General features: G+C 33.3%; 1 protein-coding gene across 10 annotated transcripts in view; it reads left to right on the forward strand.

Moving 5' to 3' along the window:
- The window catches only part of LOC129807684 (rho GTPase-activating protein 190), a 44,962-nt gene extending 38,360 nt beyond the window's left edge, over window positions 1–6,602 (forward strand). For 5 of the 10 annotated variants that reach the window (XM_055857122.1, XM_055857119.1, XM_055857124.1 and 2 more), the window contains 4 exons: window positions 160–858; window positions 977–1,108; window positions 5,500–5,644; window positions 5,775–6,216. In XM_055857122.1, coding sequence (XP_055713097.1) covers window positions 160–858; window positions 977–1,108; window positions 5,500–5,644; window positions 5,775–5,973 — 1,175 coding nt within the window. In that variant the 3' untranslated portion in view covers window positions 5,974–6,216. Of the gene's footprint in view, window positions 1–159; window positions 859–976; window positions 1,109–5,499; window positions 5,645–5,774 lie in introns of all 10 variants that reach the window. The other 5 variants (XM_055857121.1, XM_055857125.1, XM_055857123.1 and 2 more) reach the window with 2 other exon arrangements.
- Window positions 6,603–18,395: the final 11,793 nt, after the last annotated feature.

The following is an 18,395-nucleotide window of genomic DNA, read 5'->3' on the forward strand; positions in this document are numbered from 1 at the left end:
ACGTTTTATAAAGTTTAGACGTAGGATACTTTCATAAGATCTTTAGGGTGGTTTCTTAAGTTTTTTTTGCAAGAGATAGGGGATCGAGGGATAATTCACGAGGGGTTTCCGAGAGGGAAATCAGGGTGGATTAATTTGATGATGCGTTACAATTTGCAGAATATTCAGATACAGACAGTGAATCGAGTTCACTGGAGAGAAAGAACAATCGGGGCTTCGATGGGTACTACAAGATGAATCGCAAAGCACAGACGCACAAGAGGATCCGGAAGAAGCGAACGGCAATTCCGGTGCAACCACCAAAGGTGCCATTTGGCACGTACGTGAGCCCTCCGGAGATTCCAATGTTGTACCAAAGAATGAAGGCTGGGGAGCAGACGAAGAAACTGCTGCCGGGAATGGTGGAGAAGCATGCTGAGGAGGAATCGAGCATTGATGTGTCTTCGCCACGTGACAATAATTCGCCCATTTTTGGTGTTGTGCCCAAAATTGTGAAGATGAGTGACAGGGAGAAGTTGATTGAGCAGAAATGTGGTGAGAAGCAGAAGAGTCAGAAGGAGACGGAGAAGATGGAAAAGAGACGTGCCAAGGAGGATGCAGCCAAAATGAGAAAGATGTTGGACAAGGAGAAGGAGCTGGAGAAGAGGAATAAGCGAAAGTCGAAGCAAAGTGGAAAAGTTGGTGGTGATGCTCCAGCACCAACATTGCCTGATTTTATTCAGTCTGATAAGAATATTCCACTCTTCCTTGAGAAATGTATCCAATTTATTGAGCAAGAAGGTCTTGATTCTGAGGGTATTTATCGTGTTCCTGGAAATCGAGCTCACGTTGAGCTCCTCTATCAGAAATTTGAAGAAGGTAAATATTATAGCCAATATCAATCAGTCTTTTTATTTTTTTTCGCCAATTCAAACATTTCTTCATCCTCTGGGGAGGTAACCCACATTTTTTTCTTTGTTTTTTATTCTCTTTCTAGAAGAAAATGTCGATATCGAAACATTAGATATTCCTGTTAATGCTGTAGCTACTGCTCTCAAGGATTTCTTCTCCAAACGCTTACCACCGCTCTTTGATGAGGACCTAATGACTGAATTGGAGGACATTGCTGGTGAGTGCCCAAAAAAAATCAAAACTTTCTACATTTTTTTTAAACAATTGAAAAAAATTTCCCTAGTTAAATTTTCCAATGATTTTTCCCACTCATACGGTTATTACTTTACTACAAAGTTTTGAGGGAATTGTAAATTATTTCTACATGGTTTATCTTGCATATCAAATTGCTAACTTCCACTTTTGTGAATGTTTATTGAAATTAATCGAATCATTTACTTCGTTTAATCCTCAGTAAATGCATTCTCTGCAATTCTCTATTGATGGGAAATACTCTCTAATTTATGTGAGAGGAGAAAGTTTAATAAATTTTATTCTAAAGAGTTGTAGAGGAGCTTTTATGCAGCTTAATAATTACACCTCAAATTGTATAGGGATGGAAATGCAGTAAAATGAAGCTGATTAGAGGGTTTTTGTTATCGATTTTTGAAGAACTTTTAAAATTAGAGAGAAGATTATTCCACAGGAAAATAATCAAAGTATTAAATTCGCCTATTGTTTTAACGTGAGTTCACTCTTTAGATAATCCTTTCAAATGGTGTAATATTGGGGAGGGTACAGAAACGAACCAACGTGAGACTCATACCTGTCTTGACCATAATTTCGAAAAGTCTATGTAGTTACAAAAAGGGCTGGCAATATGTCCCAGGCTTTGAGAAATATTCAAACTTAGATGCTATACCTCAAAAGTACTCTCGCATCATTTACCATTTATCGGCTCCCAACCGATTTGAACCGATCCTTAAATTTAAAAAAAAAATCCCCCAAAAATAGTTTTAAGAGTAATACAATTCATTTTCGAACAAAAATTACTTATTGATTCATAACCGGGTCATTACCGATTCACAACCGATTTGAACCCACTTATAAATCACTTAAAATATTGCCCAAAATATCTTAGGAGTAATATAATTAAATTTCGTATAAAAGTTAATTATCAGTTATGAACCTGTTTATTGTCGGTTCAGAATCGATTGGAACCGGTTTAGTCTTGTTTGGAATTCCAAGACCTTTCCAGCGAGGCCAAATATCATACCATTCGGATGAGAAATACATTCTCTAAAGCCTTTTTAATCTTTGACCTTGAAAAAACCGTTATTAAGAAATGGCCGCCTGGATAATCTTTAAAAGATATCCAAAAATGAAAAAAAAATAACTTTCCCGATTAGAGGAATACAAAAAGGCTTGGTTTTGGAGAGGAAAACGTTATTAGGAATGATTTAACGGTGTTTTTGTATAAGAAAGAAATGTGCGCCTAGAAAAAAGTAATTCTCTGTGCAAATGACTAAATTTATAAAAATTAGAGTTATTTTTTTTTGTTAAGGAAAAATCAAATTATTTCTACACACATTTTCCCGCGAATTCGGGGGATGCCGACTGGCAACACCAAATTTGCTTCGGCTTTTTTCGTAGCTCATGCCTGACCCTAGGTAATCCCTAAAGCATAGGTATCCAGAAAAACATGGTTTTGAAGTAGAAAAGGGACGGGTGGGGGAAAATGAGGGGAATATTAATGGTTTCATTATCGACTTATGGGGGGTCTCCCGAAGGTATCAAATCTCTATCTCCAACCGTTTGGCCTCTTGGTGTGATAACGGCCGGACACATAGACGAACAAACAATGTGAAGTCAAAAACCTCGATATTGCAGATTTCCAAAATCACGCATCTACCAAAATACGGTCCCTTTGGGGGGGGGGGGCAAAGAATCGTAATATATACAGATCAAATTGATTCATAAATCACAAAAGCATTTGAAAATAATAAAAATCGGTCCTTAGCCGATTCATTACCGATGAAGCCCGATGCAGTCGGGTTCGAAATTTCATTACCTTTCCAAAAAATCCGAATTTAACCAAATCGGTTGCAAAATGAGCTTTCTAAAGAGGTTGACCTGGTTGATCTTTCACCTTCAATAATTCAAAATGGCGAATTTTTCAGTCATAGGTATATTTCGACATGTTCGCCTGGACTACCTCTAAAACATATCCGAAAATCATTGAAAAATCTTGGGCCAATTTTGAGAAAAACCGAAAAAAAACTGGTTTTTAGGGGCTGTTAATTATAAGAGATGTAAAATTATCCAAAAATCGATACTTAACCGGTTCACTACCGATGAAGACCGATGCAGAACAAATCAAATAAATCGTGTTCATTGGAAGATTAACAATGCAGCGGTAGGGTAATGCCACTTAGGGGCAAGTGCTCTCTCTACGAACCGAATATTCATGCCTTCGAATAATGCGAATTTTCTTTCATTTTTCCTAAGACACTTTCACATTTCTATAGAATATTAGTGAGCTTATCAATTACTGATAAGTATGTGTAAGTCTCTTAGGAAAAAATAAAAGAAATTCACATTATTCGAAGACATGAACGTGCGAAGGGAGAGTACTTTTGCTTGTTTAATGAACTCTTGGTATTCGACTGGGCCTCGCGATCTATGCACATTTTCCTAAAGAGGTTTATTACAGCACCTGATGTTATGTTTTCTGCAAGAATGCATTTGATCTTATCCACGTTGTTCAGCTCGTCTTGTGCAAGACCGTGGACGTTTTTTTTTTTGGAACGTTGTCACACAAAGTTTCCTAAAGGATAATATACAAGTAATGGCGAATACTTAAAAGAACAGTTACCAAAATTAAGACATATTTTTAATGCGTACCGGTCACAATTTCAAAATCCTGAATGACAAAATTCCGAACGCCAAAATCCCGAATTCTTAAAAATATCATAGTTACTCCCATGATCGCAGCTGCATTTGTTGGAAACAATGGAAAATATTCTTTGTTTTGGGAAATTTATTCCACACATTATCCTCCGAATAATTTCGTCCCTTTCAGGATTTTGATCATTCGAGATTTTGGCTTTCGGGATTTTGGACCTTTCGGCATTTTAGCTGCCATCAGCTATACGTATCAATAATGAACATTTTTCTAAAAAAAAATCTGTTCTTCAGTTTTCCACCCATGTGAACCTCATCTTCAACGCAAATATATTCTGGCTTGAAAAATGCTCCGAAAATGCTTCTTAATTAGACAAAATGGTTCAGAAAATTACGAGGTGGGGATTCCAGAAATCGTTGGGAAATACAATTCACTCAGGGAAAACTCATCAATTTTTTCCAGAGGTTCGGTTTCCACGCGCTCAAAAGACTAAAAAAGGAGAAAAGGGAAAAAAATTTAAAAGAATTGTTAGGTAATTTCGGTAATTTCTAAAAGTTGTTAAAAAGTGCCCCTATTCCCATTACATTCCGTGTGCATATCCTGACCCAGTTAATGAACGAATCTCAGAGAACATTTAAAATATTTGACCAATGATGAAAGCTAAGGTAGTCTCCGGCGAGTGGCCTTCGAAGTTGAAGCCAATGTCTTACTTTCCCATACAAATGTGTATGGAAATTTTTCTTCAGAAATGGAATTTCAGTCTTCTTATTCTTGTTCTCTTTATTTTATTTTGCCGACGTTTCGGTCCTTTAGTTGGGACCTTCTTCAGGGCCTACATTATAGAAACATAAATTAGTAATTTATTTTTTGTTTAAAATGGTTTTTAAAATTAAAAAAAAAAATTAAAAACCATTTTAAACAAAAAATAAATTACTAATTTATGTTATATATAATGTAGGCCCTGAAGAAGGTCCCAGCCAAAGAACCGAAACGTCGGCAAAATAAAATAAAGAGAAGAACAAGAACAAGAAGACTGAAATTCCATTCCTGACATCATCTACATCCACAGGATCGAAACAAATTATCGAAATTTTTCTTCACTCGTAACCGTTACACGATAAATGTCAAAATTGAGGTGTTCCTTATGTGTAAGACTCTGGTCCTTGTAAAGAGGGATAAATATACTATATTTCTGTCTAAATGCGTTCTTGTTCTGAGAAGTGTAAGCTGAGTTTAGGATCAATTTGAGAGTTGGCTTCACACAGTTTTATATAAAAAAGATACTTTGGCTTGGAGGCCTAGCCGAAAGCTCTGGAAAAAGTTGATAAGTGTTCCCTAAATGAATTTCCCGACGATTTCCGGAATACCCACCTCGTTATGTTCCCTGTGCCTTCGTTAGAAATTCTGAAAATTACAACTATAAGGTTGTTCTATGAAAATTACAATATTTTCAGTTTTATTGGGGGCGTGGCGAGTATGGAGGGCGTGGTTTATTTCATAACAGGCGAGCCTGTGATGGTTGAATTTTCTGTATAGTTTATCATTTTCCAATGCTTGAGTATTATCTTTATTCAACATTGAAAGTGTACTTAAACTTTACATGGCCATAATTCCTGAACTGGGCGTGGCCTAAACTTTTTGTAGGCGGGGCTTATGTAGGAAGTTCATGCGGAATATCAAAGAGAAAATGTTAAACTTTAGAAATCTTAATTTTTTAATCGAAGGTTCGCGGGGAATGGCTTCAAATACGCTGAGTATGGAGGTTAAAACTGATCGTAGTTGTCGTTTACTTGCTCTCCGTGGACTTCTCAATAAGATGCCATCGATAAATTTTGCCATATTGAAGTACATTTTCCAGCATTTTGTCAGGTAAATAGCAGTATAGAAAGAGAGAGAGAGAGAGAGAGTGTTCAAATGTTTGCTATACATTGATGAAATTGATGAACTCAAGTGAACGAGAGATTATGTTGAATTTCTGCATTTGTGTTCACCTTTACAGAGTATCTGAGAATGCAAAATTGAACAGCATGGACAGCAAGAATTTAGCCATTTGCTGGTGGCCTACACTTATCCCAATTGAATTTAACGATATGGGACACTTTGAGCAACTCAGGCCATATCTTGAGGACATTGTTCAAACAATGATTGATCAATATCCATTCCTCTTTTGTGGTAAGGAGGCTTTTGTGATGGTGTGAAATAAGGAGAATGCATCATAATCATCATTTCATCGATAAACGTCATTCATTGTTGTTAGAATGAATTTGTCTCACAAACATAATAATTATTCCAGTAATGTAAGTATATTTGTTTTATATTTTATTACTTTATTTAATTTATGGTAAATTTTTTGGGTTTATTTTCAACGAATTTCAAAATGAAAAATCTATAAGAATAATTAAAAAAATAAATAAATGTGCGTGTGCGAATTGAGACAGAGAGAGTATGCTTTGTAAGTTTTTTTCTTATAACTTGTTGTGAAAGAAATAATAAAGCTTTAATTATTATCGGAATGTGAACATGGAATATTGGATAGAAAGATTTTGCCATATTTTTCCTTTTGAAAAAAAAAGAATAATTTTAATCAACGGACATTACTTGTGCTAAAATGGATTTTTAAAAATAATTTGCAATAATTTTTAAGAGATTTCTTTGTCTCTCTTCGATGGATGTTGATTATTAATCAATGTTCCCTCGTGAAATTTTTTGCACTGTCCTCCACTAAAACAATTAATGGCTATGACGAATTAATAAAAATTGACATCCTATGTATAAAAAGAATATTTTGAAAGTGAAATACTCAATTAAAAAGCAAGAAAGAAAAAAACGAATGATATTTAATGAATTACGCGAGAATCTCATGAAGAATTTGCAGTTTAAATTTAAAGATACAAAACAAGTAAATGGACAATTTATGCATTTATAGAATATGGCAAAAAGAAATTGGGCATAACTTTACTATGACTATTTTTTTTACTTAATATTATTGCAGGTAAGTTGATTTAAATCTACTGTTTTAGCTCCTCCGATTGTAATTTTATGCCACGCCTCTTACGAGTAATGATTCAATTCAATTCAATTTATTTAATTTAAAATAGAACAAACTGTCGTCTGTACAAAATTGGCCATATACAATAAAGTAAGGTAAATTAGGAGCCTGCAGAGGCCACATGACTCAGGATAAGCCCCCTCTTTCGCTCTCTGGGCAAATTGTTCCAGAGTATGACATTGGAGTTGCGAAAATTGCGATTCCCTGAACCGGGCACACGGGAGACACGAAGACCTGGGGGTAAATTCTCTAATTTTCATGAGTTGATCACCAATGACACTAACGAAAAAAATCGACCACATTGTTCTCCAAATTATTTTTCAGTCACTGGACCATTATTCTGTAAGAAGTGTCACGAAAATATCGTGAGAAATGTCACAAAAATGGGCATGGAGAATTACACTTAAGTGACAAATTTCGGTATTTTCTCACTTTCAGCACTTCTCACGTTCTCACAAAGTTACAGAATTTACCCCTTGGAGGATAATGACCAATTAAAGTTCATTATTTATTGCAATAGCCAAGAAATGCTAATGCCCGACTTTTAAAGAAAAAATAGGCCACGCCCCCAAAGTATAGGTATTAAAAAAAGGCGAAAAATGAGCAGTAAAAAGTCCAAACTGGTCAGCAAAAAATTAAATTTCAATTTTGTCAGTAAAAAGTAAAAGCCAGTGATAAGCCCAGATGAACTTATGGTAGCTGAGATTCTTTTCAGGTGACGTAGCAAAGCATGCGAATCCAATTGTCAGTTGAATTACTGGAAAATTCAAATTACAATGGAATTCTCACGCATTCCGGGTTGCAGGCTCTCCGAGGTTGCCTGTAAAAAATCTCAGCTGCTATATGCTTATCTGGGGTTATCACTGGTATCATAGTTTGAGTACAGAAGGCTAACGAAAGAAAAAAAATCATTGAAATCGATTAACAAACATTAGTGATAGAGTCCGGTCAAATTCGGTATAGTAAGGGTAGGGTTGGGGTACAATGAGGTGGGGTAGGTACGGATACGACATATAATTAGAAAAATATCGATATCAGATATAAAATACTAAAATCTCACCGAAATCGCCTCATAAACACAGAAAGTATGGCCCGGACAGGTATTTTCCTTTATAGCTAGGGTCAGGGTAGAGCTAGGTCAAAGTGCGATTCACCGTTGGAAAGCTCTTGACCTCAGCTACAACTTACTAAAATTTCATCAAAATTGAAAATGGAAGTTCCAAGATATTCAACATTTAAATTTCGAAAATCGATTTTCTGATTAATAAGACCTTCGATTATAGTCAAGTGTGCTAATCCGGGCGCTTCGCTATCTGGATCGTTTATGATTAATCCACTTCAAATAATATTTTTATTGTTTTTTCCGTAATATAGTCACTATAGTAACATAGTAAAACTATTCAAGTTTGAGAAAAAGCAAAAATAATATTTTTATCCACTAAATAAGTGAATGTAATCGACTCATTTCAATCTTGTCCCAGCTGGGTTCTTCACTAAAAAATTTCTAGCAGTGATATTTCGCTAATGGCAGCTGGTTGATTGAAAACATTTATTGTTTTTTTTTCCTTGTGAAAAAAAGTATTTTAAATCCAAAGGTTTAATTAAAAGTGAATTAGCGAAAAGACGACCCAGTTAGTGCATGCTGACTTATTTCAGTAATATCATTATTTTATAATTTTTTTAAAATATTTTTGATAGGGTAAGTGTGCCAAATTTCGGCATAGTTGTAAATAACCACCGAAGTCCTAAGTTTGAAATGCAAAAATTTTAATTCATATTGATATTTTTTGTTACTTCCTTTTCGGGAGAGTTGTGTGGAACCTTGAAAACTAGTTTATAATCTTTGTTTTCTTTAAATCACTTGCTAAAATATTGAAAAATTAATAACAATATGGACATTGCTTTGGGAAATATTCCGGCCACTTTGAATGAAATACCGGCCACCTTTTTTCTGACCACTTTTGTGACGCAACGGATAGAAAATTTCAAAACGTTATACGGAACGAGTTTAATATTTAGTTTAATACGTTTATATGACCCATGGCGCAGATTCCCATAGCAATTTGCCCTTCCTGAACTCTTCCAATGCCTTTTCCACATTATCTTTTTCATAGAAGCGATGGTTTTTTTTTCTCTGGACATTGTAGAACTCAGAAATTGAAAAAAAAAAAACAAAAAATGAATAAGAAATTTAGGAAAGCAAAAGATGTTGCCGGAATATCCAATACTACCTCACCGGAGAGACGCTCACAAAGTATATACTTTTTTACGCGAAATACAGGATCCAGCTGGGAAATTTCACCCGAAATTTAAAGATTGATTCATTATTAACATAAACAGAAACAATCTTTAATGAAAACTAATCAATTTTCATGAAAAACACCGAAGGAAAACCTTTTGCACTTCACCACAAAACAGAAGACTGCTAGAAACACAATCGATTTGTCACATTTTTTGTAAACTCTTTCCACACTGAGTTTTACAACGCAATTTAAATTCAAATTATACCTAAAATTTAACGGGCTTTGATTTAATACATCCTAAAATGAATGAATATTTAAAACCAAAATGATTTTATTGACTATTCGAAGTTTGCATACATAATTTTAATTAATTTATTTGCATGGCCGAAATTACACTGAAAGTGGCCGAAATTAGAAGCTGGCCGAAATTTGGCACACATCCCCTAATTTTTCTTATATTATGTTTCTGAATGAAACGGTAAATAATTGTACGGATTTAGAAGAAGTGAAAAAGAATTTCATCAGTTTAAAAACAGGCGTTTAAGTAGCTCTCTTCGGAAAACGATCCAGTTACCCCACCTTACTATAGTAAAAATAAAATGTGGTGAATGAAAAATTAAACTTGGTTTTTATCTTTTTCTGACCACGTTTTATTTTTTACTGATAATTTTTTGGTGATCACTTTTTAATTTTTCACTGATCATCTCAAATATTTCTACTGATCAGTTTTCATTTTTTGATGACCAAATTTTATTATTTTACTGCTTATTTATTCGATGCCTTAAAATGCGGTAGTGAAGTCGGTCGGCAGACGCAAAACAGGAGATAGAATAAATTAAAATTAAATAAATAATAGTGATTTTGTTATACAATATTTTCCAAAACAAATTATTTCATATTGTTCTTTAAGGCCTCTACACATTATGAGCAATTTTTCCTACATTTAAAAAGGTTTTTTCTAACAAGTTTTTTAAATATATTGCGGGCACACATTTATTCGAAAACATAGGAAATATCGAAGCATGGTTACTTTCCCCTATTCATCTCTTCAAAAGGAAGGCGTGGCCTAAATTATTCATGGGCGGAGCTAGCTCACAAATCATTAACCCTGCAAATTATGAGTGAAAAATAGTCAAAGTACAGTTATACAAGTCCCATAAATCGTTGTGACTATTTTTAAACGAGGCGTCAATGGAGAAAAAAATAGTCGGATTTGATCACGAAGAAAATGGAGAATATTATTGAACAAAAAAACAAAATATTCCAAAAAAACATACCAATTATAATGTGTATACAGTCAATATTGATAGAGTTTTTTAAATGTGTAACTTGCAAATTGAGAGAAAAAGAAACTGGCTCTTCCAATTTTTCAATTATGTAATAAAGAAAAAAAAATATGATGGAAAGAAGTGAAGAAAAAGAATAATAATGAATATATTGAATAGAAGAATATTAAAAAAAAAAAAGAAAAATGAAACAAATCAAGCAAAAAATTTGCTATCTGCTTAATTCAAACATAAAGCATTTAGTTAGGCACACAACTCAATTTTTCAAAATAAAATGAATATAAAAAAATCTATTTTAAAGAGAATAATTTATTTTTTAATTAGTCAAAAAGAAAAAAAATATGAGATAAACTTTAAACGCTAGTAAATTGAAAAAAGAAAAGATATAAATCAAGCAAGTAGGTTTATTAGTTACAGAAAAAATAAATTATTTGTATATATAATTAATTCGCCATATTTTCCCGTAAGTTTCTTTTTTAGATTGCAAAAAATGTCTGTTTAGTTCATAGATTGTTTTAAAATTTTTTTTACAAAATTCTATTAAGATTTATTTTTTCCAAAAAAGAACAGACATGAAACTTAATAAATGTAAAAATAATAATAAATAAATGTTCATAATTGTACGAGGAAGAAAAAAGCGCACAGATGAAAAAAAATAGTAGAACAAAAAATATTTCTCTAAAAAACGGAAAATAGATTTCCTATGACTCTTTTTCATAAAATAATTTTAAAGATTTATCATTTTTATTCTCTTTTTTAATTTTATTGTGATTTCTACGTGTGCTGTTTTCATTTTTTTGTTTTTTTTTTACTTTTGATTTTTTAAAAGTTCTTTTAAATGTTGTTTTTTTCTTTTTTTTTATCTCTGAGGTTTTTTTTTGAATGAATTTATCCATGAAACCCTTCTAAGTGTTTCATACTAGTTAATCTTACAAAGCGTATAAAGGATGAAGAAAAAAAATAATCTGTATTTTTATTATGGACATTGTGTGATGGATATAATAGATGATAAATGACAAGAAGTATAATGAATACCAATAGTTGTTTCTCGATGTTTCATGAAAGAAATATTAAAAAAAAAGATGAAGAAATGAGGTGAATAAGAATATTTATAATCAATTCGCTCTCAATAATAAAAAAAAATTAAAATAAGAACGAGAAAATCATGAAGAAAAGCATGAAAATATTGATATAAATTCAATGTAACTAATCAATAATGTTACACGATTGTGAATAATCAAAGTTTTCCTTTTTGTGCATTCTTGTTTTTCACGAAAAGCGAAGAAAATTTGTACGCCCGCAAAAAAATTTCCCTTTTAGGTAAACCGTAAAAAAAGACTTATTGCAATCGATAATATATAACACCAATCTATCAATAAATATCTACAGTGGGGTGCAAGAAATGTTGACGTAACTAAGGTTTGCAGGAAAAAAAACTTAATAATTTTGTAATAATTTAATAATTTATAAAGAAATTAAGCCTTGATCAAAATTAGATTTCTTCATTTCTATTTACAGTAGACTCTCTCTCAATCGGGAATATGGGGCAAAATGTCATCCGGTTTAGCGATAGAATTGAGCGCCAAAGCCTTTGTAAATTCCACAAAAAGCGTTCAATTATAAAGAATCACGATAAAATAGGAAGAACTATAGCGAATTTGAGCGAATTAGCTTCATAATTAAACGTGAAAATTGTCAACAAAATTTGTCGTCCGAGTGAAAAAGAGCCGATTGAGTGAGAGTCTACTGTACAATTTTAATTTTTCTTTTAACAAAATGGCGTTCTCGGTATCTAGCCCTATGAAATTTCTCTTAGCTTAAAGAGGATTTGAACTAGGGACAGTTGAATCATAAAGCAATCGCTCTTCTGTTGGGGAATTCTGTAATTTTCGTGACATTATCACGCGTCAGTTCGAAACCTGACAATGTCATTCGAGCTTTTTTTGTCATTTCATATGAGTTCGAAAATGCAATTCATTGAATTTTTAATGAAATCCCTTTACTTGATGATTTTATGAAAATACAGTACGTCTTGGTTGATTTATTTAACAAAATTCATTGTCATTTGAATTGCCAGAAATCTCAAATATGTGATTTCTGACAATGCCACGTGATCTTGAAATGACAATGTCACGGCTACAGAATCGCATTTTCGAAAAAGCTCTCCTAAGATTCGAACCCAATTTGTCATATGGCATTGCCAGAGCGTTACAGAATTCCTCTCCTGCTTTGCACTCAAAATAAACTCATAGTGAGGTTAGTAATTTTCCTAAACAGATGACAAGAGGTTATGTTGAATCTTTAAAAGACATACCCTAGCTATGGCTATGATTCTTACTAATTTTATTTTAAACAATCTACAAAAAACGATTTTTAGTGCACATTCTACTAAAATGAAAGCAAAAATTGTCGGTTTTCTTTTCTTTTCTGAGCATCATCGAAATCATGACTCAATCTGAAATTGTGGTTTTTTTTCTACATCTGGGGCACTAAAATCTCGTTTCTGCACTTATTTTTGTTCACTCTGACCTACCTGACATCCAAAAAACATGTTTTTCCCGGAGATAAAACTATTAGACACTTTAATTGAGGTTATGTGACACTTAACACGCAAAAATCATTTTATAGGTTATGATTTTTCAGTAAAACGTCAAAAATTGATTGAGATCTAGGATGATTAATTAACGAATGGAGCATTTTAATTCGCAAATGGTATATTTTTCTTAAATTCTTTATAATTTTTAAGCTTTAGATCCTACAAAAATAAATATAACACGAAATGGCAGCCACATACACAGAGAATATATTTTTATTGAATTTAAAATTTTACTGGTGTTACAGATAGAAAATTTTTCAAAAAAAATTCAAAAAATTGCGAATTTTACGTCTTTTTCATAAAGGTTTTAGGAACTATTATCCTCGTTCAATCATTATAAATTTTGTGCTAATAACATAACATTAGATACTCTTTCATTTGGTAAAAGTTTTAAAATGATTGCATTTGGTTTTATACCAAAACTAAAAAACTACTTAAGAAAAAATATACCACATTTTTGTACGGAAAATATATGAGAATGCTCTGCCCTGGTTGAGATTCGGAATATGTGATAAATCTTTCGACAGTCGATTGATTTTTCGATATCGAATAAAAACTTTCTCTAAAGTTATTTGAGAAAAGTTTCAGTAAAATCACTCGACGAAAGATCCATGTAAGATGGGAGGGGAACTTTCTGGAACATAATTTCACTCCTAAGTACCTTGAAGTAACTCTCGATCAAACTTTCACGTCCGCACTGCGGTAATGTCAAGAACAAGGTAAAAACACGAAATAATTTACTGCGGAAACTCGTCACACGTTCAGTGAGGTGCTCAGCCAAAACTGGTGCGTACCTCTGCACTTGCCCTATCTTTCCGTAGTAGATTACGCAGCTGAAGTATGGGATAGGGTTTCCAAAATCCCGGGATTTTTTGAATTTCGGGATCCCGGGATTTAAATATTTCACTAATCCCGAATTTCGGGATCCCAGTATTAATAATCATTCGCGATCAGGGGATCTTCGGGGCCCCATTTTCTTCGGGATCCCGGGATTTTTGGGGTCCAGGGATTTTCGCGATCCTGGAATTTTCTGAGTTCCGGGATTTTTGAGATCCCGGAATTTTCGGGATCCCGAGATTTTCGGAAACACGAGATTTGCGAAGGCTCGGGATTTTAGGGATCCCGGGATTTGCGAAGGCTCGGGATTTTCGGAGTTCCGGGATTTTCGAGATCCCGGAATTCTCGGTAATTTCAGGATCCCGGGATTTTCGAGATCCCGGAATTTTCGTAATCCCGGGATGGGGGCTCCGGGATTTTCGGGATCCTGTGATTTTCAGCAGACATATCTTAAATTTTTTATGTTTATCTTTAAAATGCAATAACATTTCTTGTACCCGTCTGTGGTGTTTTTGTGTGATGAACAAACATCTGAAAAAAATATAGAAATAATATACCGCGAGTGACGAAAATAACGTGCCATCAAATTGCCATTAGAACGCAAATTTTTGCAAAAGAACAAAAAATTAAACGCACTTTTTACAATTTGTAATTTCTCCAAAAGAAATTGCAAAAATAATAAAAAACGATATTAACGGTTTGATCCTGTTTTTTTTTTTTGTTTTTTGCAAACAAAATAGATAGTAAAACATATTAAGATGACAAAATGCATGTAGACATGACTTAAAGGATATTTGTACAATGTTGATAGAAGCACTCCATAAAAAGAAAGAAATGTTCACTCTTTTTACACACAAAACATTAAAAAAAAATAATAACGAAAAAATAACGCACCAATGCCTTCAATTTCAAACCCTTCCTCAGTGATTTTTAGAAGCATGAACCTTAAAACCAAAACCCCGAAAGAAGCACAACCTGACACGTTTAAAAATAAATTTAAAAAAAAAAACAACTGATAGGAAAAATCCTCAAGTGAATTGACGACAAATCCTATTTTGGTGGTTTAGTCGAAAATTTGCGGTTTTAGCACATTTTTATAATAGACGATGAAAATGGTAAAAGAAAAAGAATAAATGAACGCTCCAGGCCTAGAATTGCGTCCAATTTATGTAGTCTTTGTATATTTTAATCGTTGTTGACTTGAAAAGAAAGAAAAAAAAAGAATATTAGTTGCTAGATGAACAAGAAACAAACACTAAAGAATTCCTATTGAGCACCTCTTTAAAAAACCATCTTAATCCTTGCGACAAATCCTTCAATGTAATTGTCCTCCTCTCCTGCTGCAAAAACTTCTTCCTTCTCACAGATCCACACGCAAAGAAAAATTACCAATTAATATGAGAAAATTAAATATTATTAAAAATAAAAATAATACTCCCGCAAAAAAAAATAAAAATGTGAAAGGAAAGTAAAAATCCTAATTTTTGTAATACGAACAAAAAAAAAGTATTAATTAAAGTCACATTCAAAAAGATGAATGATTAAAAGAAATAAAAAAATATATATAATAAACGATAAACAATTAATTGATGTGAAAATTTTTTTATGAGACACATTTGGCGTCATTTGATATTCAAAAAAAAAGAAATAATAATAGCAAAAAAATGGAAAATGACAATTTTAAGCGTTCAATGTTACGCATTCGCAGCAAAAAAAAGATATTTAAGGAGAAAAGAAGTTATGAAAAATACTAGATGAAGAGATAAACACTCGATAAATATCTTGCTTTGATATCAATGTCAAATAAAAATTACCAATTCCACTTGATGTACATATTAATTTACAACAATGTTTGCTAAATTGTACTATAAATGTGTAATTAAAGATTTAATTTACTTTTAAAGTACAATTTTTCATTCCGATTGCATATACCAAAGGTCTTTTTAGCAGTGTTTCAGGTAACTTTCGAAAGTCAAGTCGCAAATATTGGAACACATCAGACGAGGAATTTAGTGAAAATATTTAGATCCTATTTCCTGTTAATTTATGGAAGAGGTTCTTAACTCTTTCATGCTGTCAGCTTCTGTATAATCCGAAGTAAAATTCGATTTCGTTCTATCAAATCTTCTCTTTAAGGACGAGTGGGACATCGGTGTTCCAAAAACAAAACCTTATTCTTATAGATCGTTATTTTGTCCTGTATATAGGGTAAGAAAAAGAAGAAAAAAAAACAACGAAGAAGTACTCTCAAATGTGAAGTCTTCTATTTCTTCGTGGCTTTTTTTCTCTTTGACCATCTGTAACAGTGAGAAAATCTCAAAATTCCAAAATAAACATAATTCCGAATTACTCCTTCTTACTCTAGTTAGAAAAAAAAATCGTTTTTGGGACTTCGGTATCCCAATCGTCTTTCTAGGATTAAACGTAACTTATGCAGATTGTATAATGTTTACACGTGAATTACAATTATAGATAGATAAATTTATTCATCAACAATGCTTTTGAAATACAGTTTCATTATGATGATATACTGTGTAGTTTTCAGTGTCCACCGCCGTCTTAGCATCTTCAGAACTTTTGGAACTAAAAAGAATAAATTAAATTCCGCACAAAAAACCTATAAAATCCGGAATAGTCGGACTACAAGTTAGCTAAAATGCTCAATTTGCCGAAATCAACAAATGTAACATGGTCATGAGCTACAGGGTGAACCTAAGTATAGAAAACCTTAGTGGACGCTCAAGAAAACTAGAACCAGCTGCCGATTACTGAGCAGGAAAGTACTGAAGTCCGTTTAAACTATCCCTGGTACTTCTATCCGGATATGACTAGCAGATATCATGCAAACTATCAAACCATGCAGTGTTTCCTCGCAAAAGCAAGTTGTAGGTCTTACTGTGTAGTATACATCCAAACCGGCCCTTAAGAATTTATAAACTTGAAATACAGAATCGACAAGTTTGAACAAAATTTCCCGTATAATCATTAAAATATTTTATATGAAACTTACACGGGCTTCAGACCATATGGCTTAACTGCTCTAATTTTTTATCAATAACGATTTTCTAGAAAAATCTATCATAGAATTGGATTATTAAAGATAAATGGCCTATTAGGTTCTCAAAAAGCAATAAAATTTCTTGCTATCTAAGATTTTGATACCTTCGGGAACTGGGCTAAGCCTCTAGCTAGTTTTGACCGCTTTACATCAATATATAATCGAAAAGACAAGAGATCAGGAGTAAAAGTCTGTAATATCAAAATCCATCAATACAGACCTCAACTCAGAATATGTCAAAGCAACTCTACTAAGAAGAATTAATGAATGAATCGATCTAGGGGCATAGAACACAAAATAGTTCTTAAAGAGCTTCTTTCTCGGCCTAGGTACAAAGTAAACCTCACGCAAGCGTTTATCAGGAAATAGACACACGTTATGCGGTTTAGTACTTAATCCTCTCTCCGCAACTATTAAAGAAAAATTTCGTGGTTCTGTTCGCGTAGATAGCTTTTAGGAACATAATTTTCCAACATCTAAACAGCGTTCTCTAATCTACTTTTGAAAGACATTATTCGCATAACAATCCACTAAGTAACGCTTAGTTTCCCAAGATGTGTGGAGTAAACACAACCCTGAAAAAGTATTTCATACTCTGCAGTATAGCTTAAATCATCGCAAAGTGAAACGGTGAAATCACAGTACGGGGACAGGATTCTCTTAGTCTAATGCCCTCTACACACTAGAGGAATTTATTTCCATATTGAAGTAAATTCCCTACGCTTGTGTGAAGGAACTGGTGTGATGAGTTGATTTGAAAGATTCCGGTGATATTTTTTAACGTTTTTTGTATTGCCCAGAGCTTTCGGTCCGGATATGGACCTTCTTCAGTGGCTATAAGGATTATTTCACTTTATTAACAATAATTTTAAACAAGGTCGTTCAGGACCTTTTGTAAAATAATCCTACGCTTGTTCAGGAAAGACTCTTCAATATGGACATAAATTTCCCTAGTGTATAGAGGCCATAAAGCAATATCTCATATATAGCTTTAGATGATCATGCAGACTATCGATATGTGGAAACTCCAGTTGAAAACCTGATCCACCGCAATCCCCAAATACTTAAGCACTGAGACCCTCTTCAGATCATAACAGCCAGGTTCGCAACTATTACTCAAACCAGATACAACGCCACAGCTCGCGGAATATAATCAGTTTGAGACTTATTTACTAGCCACACTTATACGGGCTTCAGGCCTAAGGCTTAGCCATATGGCTTAACTTCTCTAATTTCCCATCAATCGAGATTTCTTGGAAAATTATCACTCAAGATTGGATAACATAGGCAAATGATCCATTAAATTTTGAAAAAGCATTAAAATTGATTACAATTTTGAATTTCGAGATCATCGGGAACTAGGCTAAACCTTAGGTTTGAAGCCGGCCTTACTATTACGACTTAAGCCGAGAGGCTGCCTTACGTAATTATAATCAAAATAATGACTAATTTCCCATCAGCTTCTTACTAACTAAGTAAGCCGTTTATCAACTTAAGTCATAAGTGTGTCCAGAGCATTAGGCTGCGGTCCTAAATATAAACTTCGTTTTA

The sequence above is a fragment of the Phlebotomus papatasi genome, chromosome 3, assembly GCF_024763615.1.
Source record: "Phlebotomus papatasi isolate M1 chromosome 3, Ppap_2.1, whole genome shotgun sequence".
NCBI classification, from domain to species: domain Eukaryota; kingdom Metazoa; phylum Arthropoda; class Insecta; order Diptera; family Psychodidae; genus Phlebotomus; species Phlebotomus papatasi.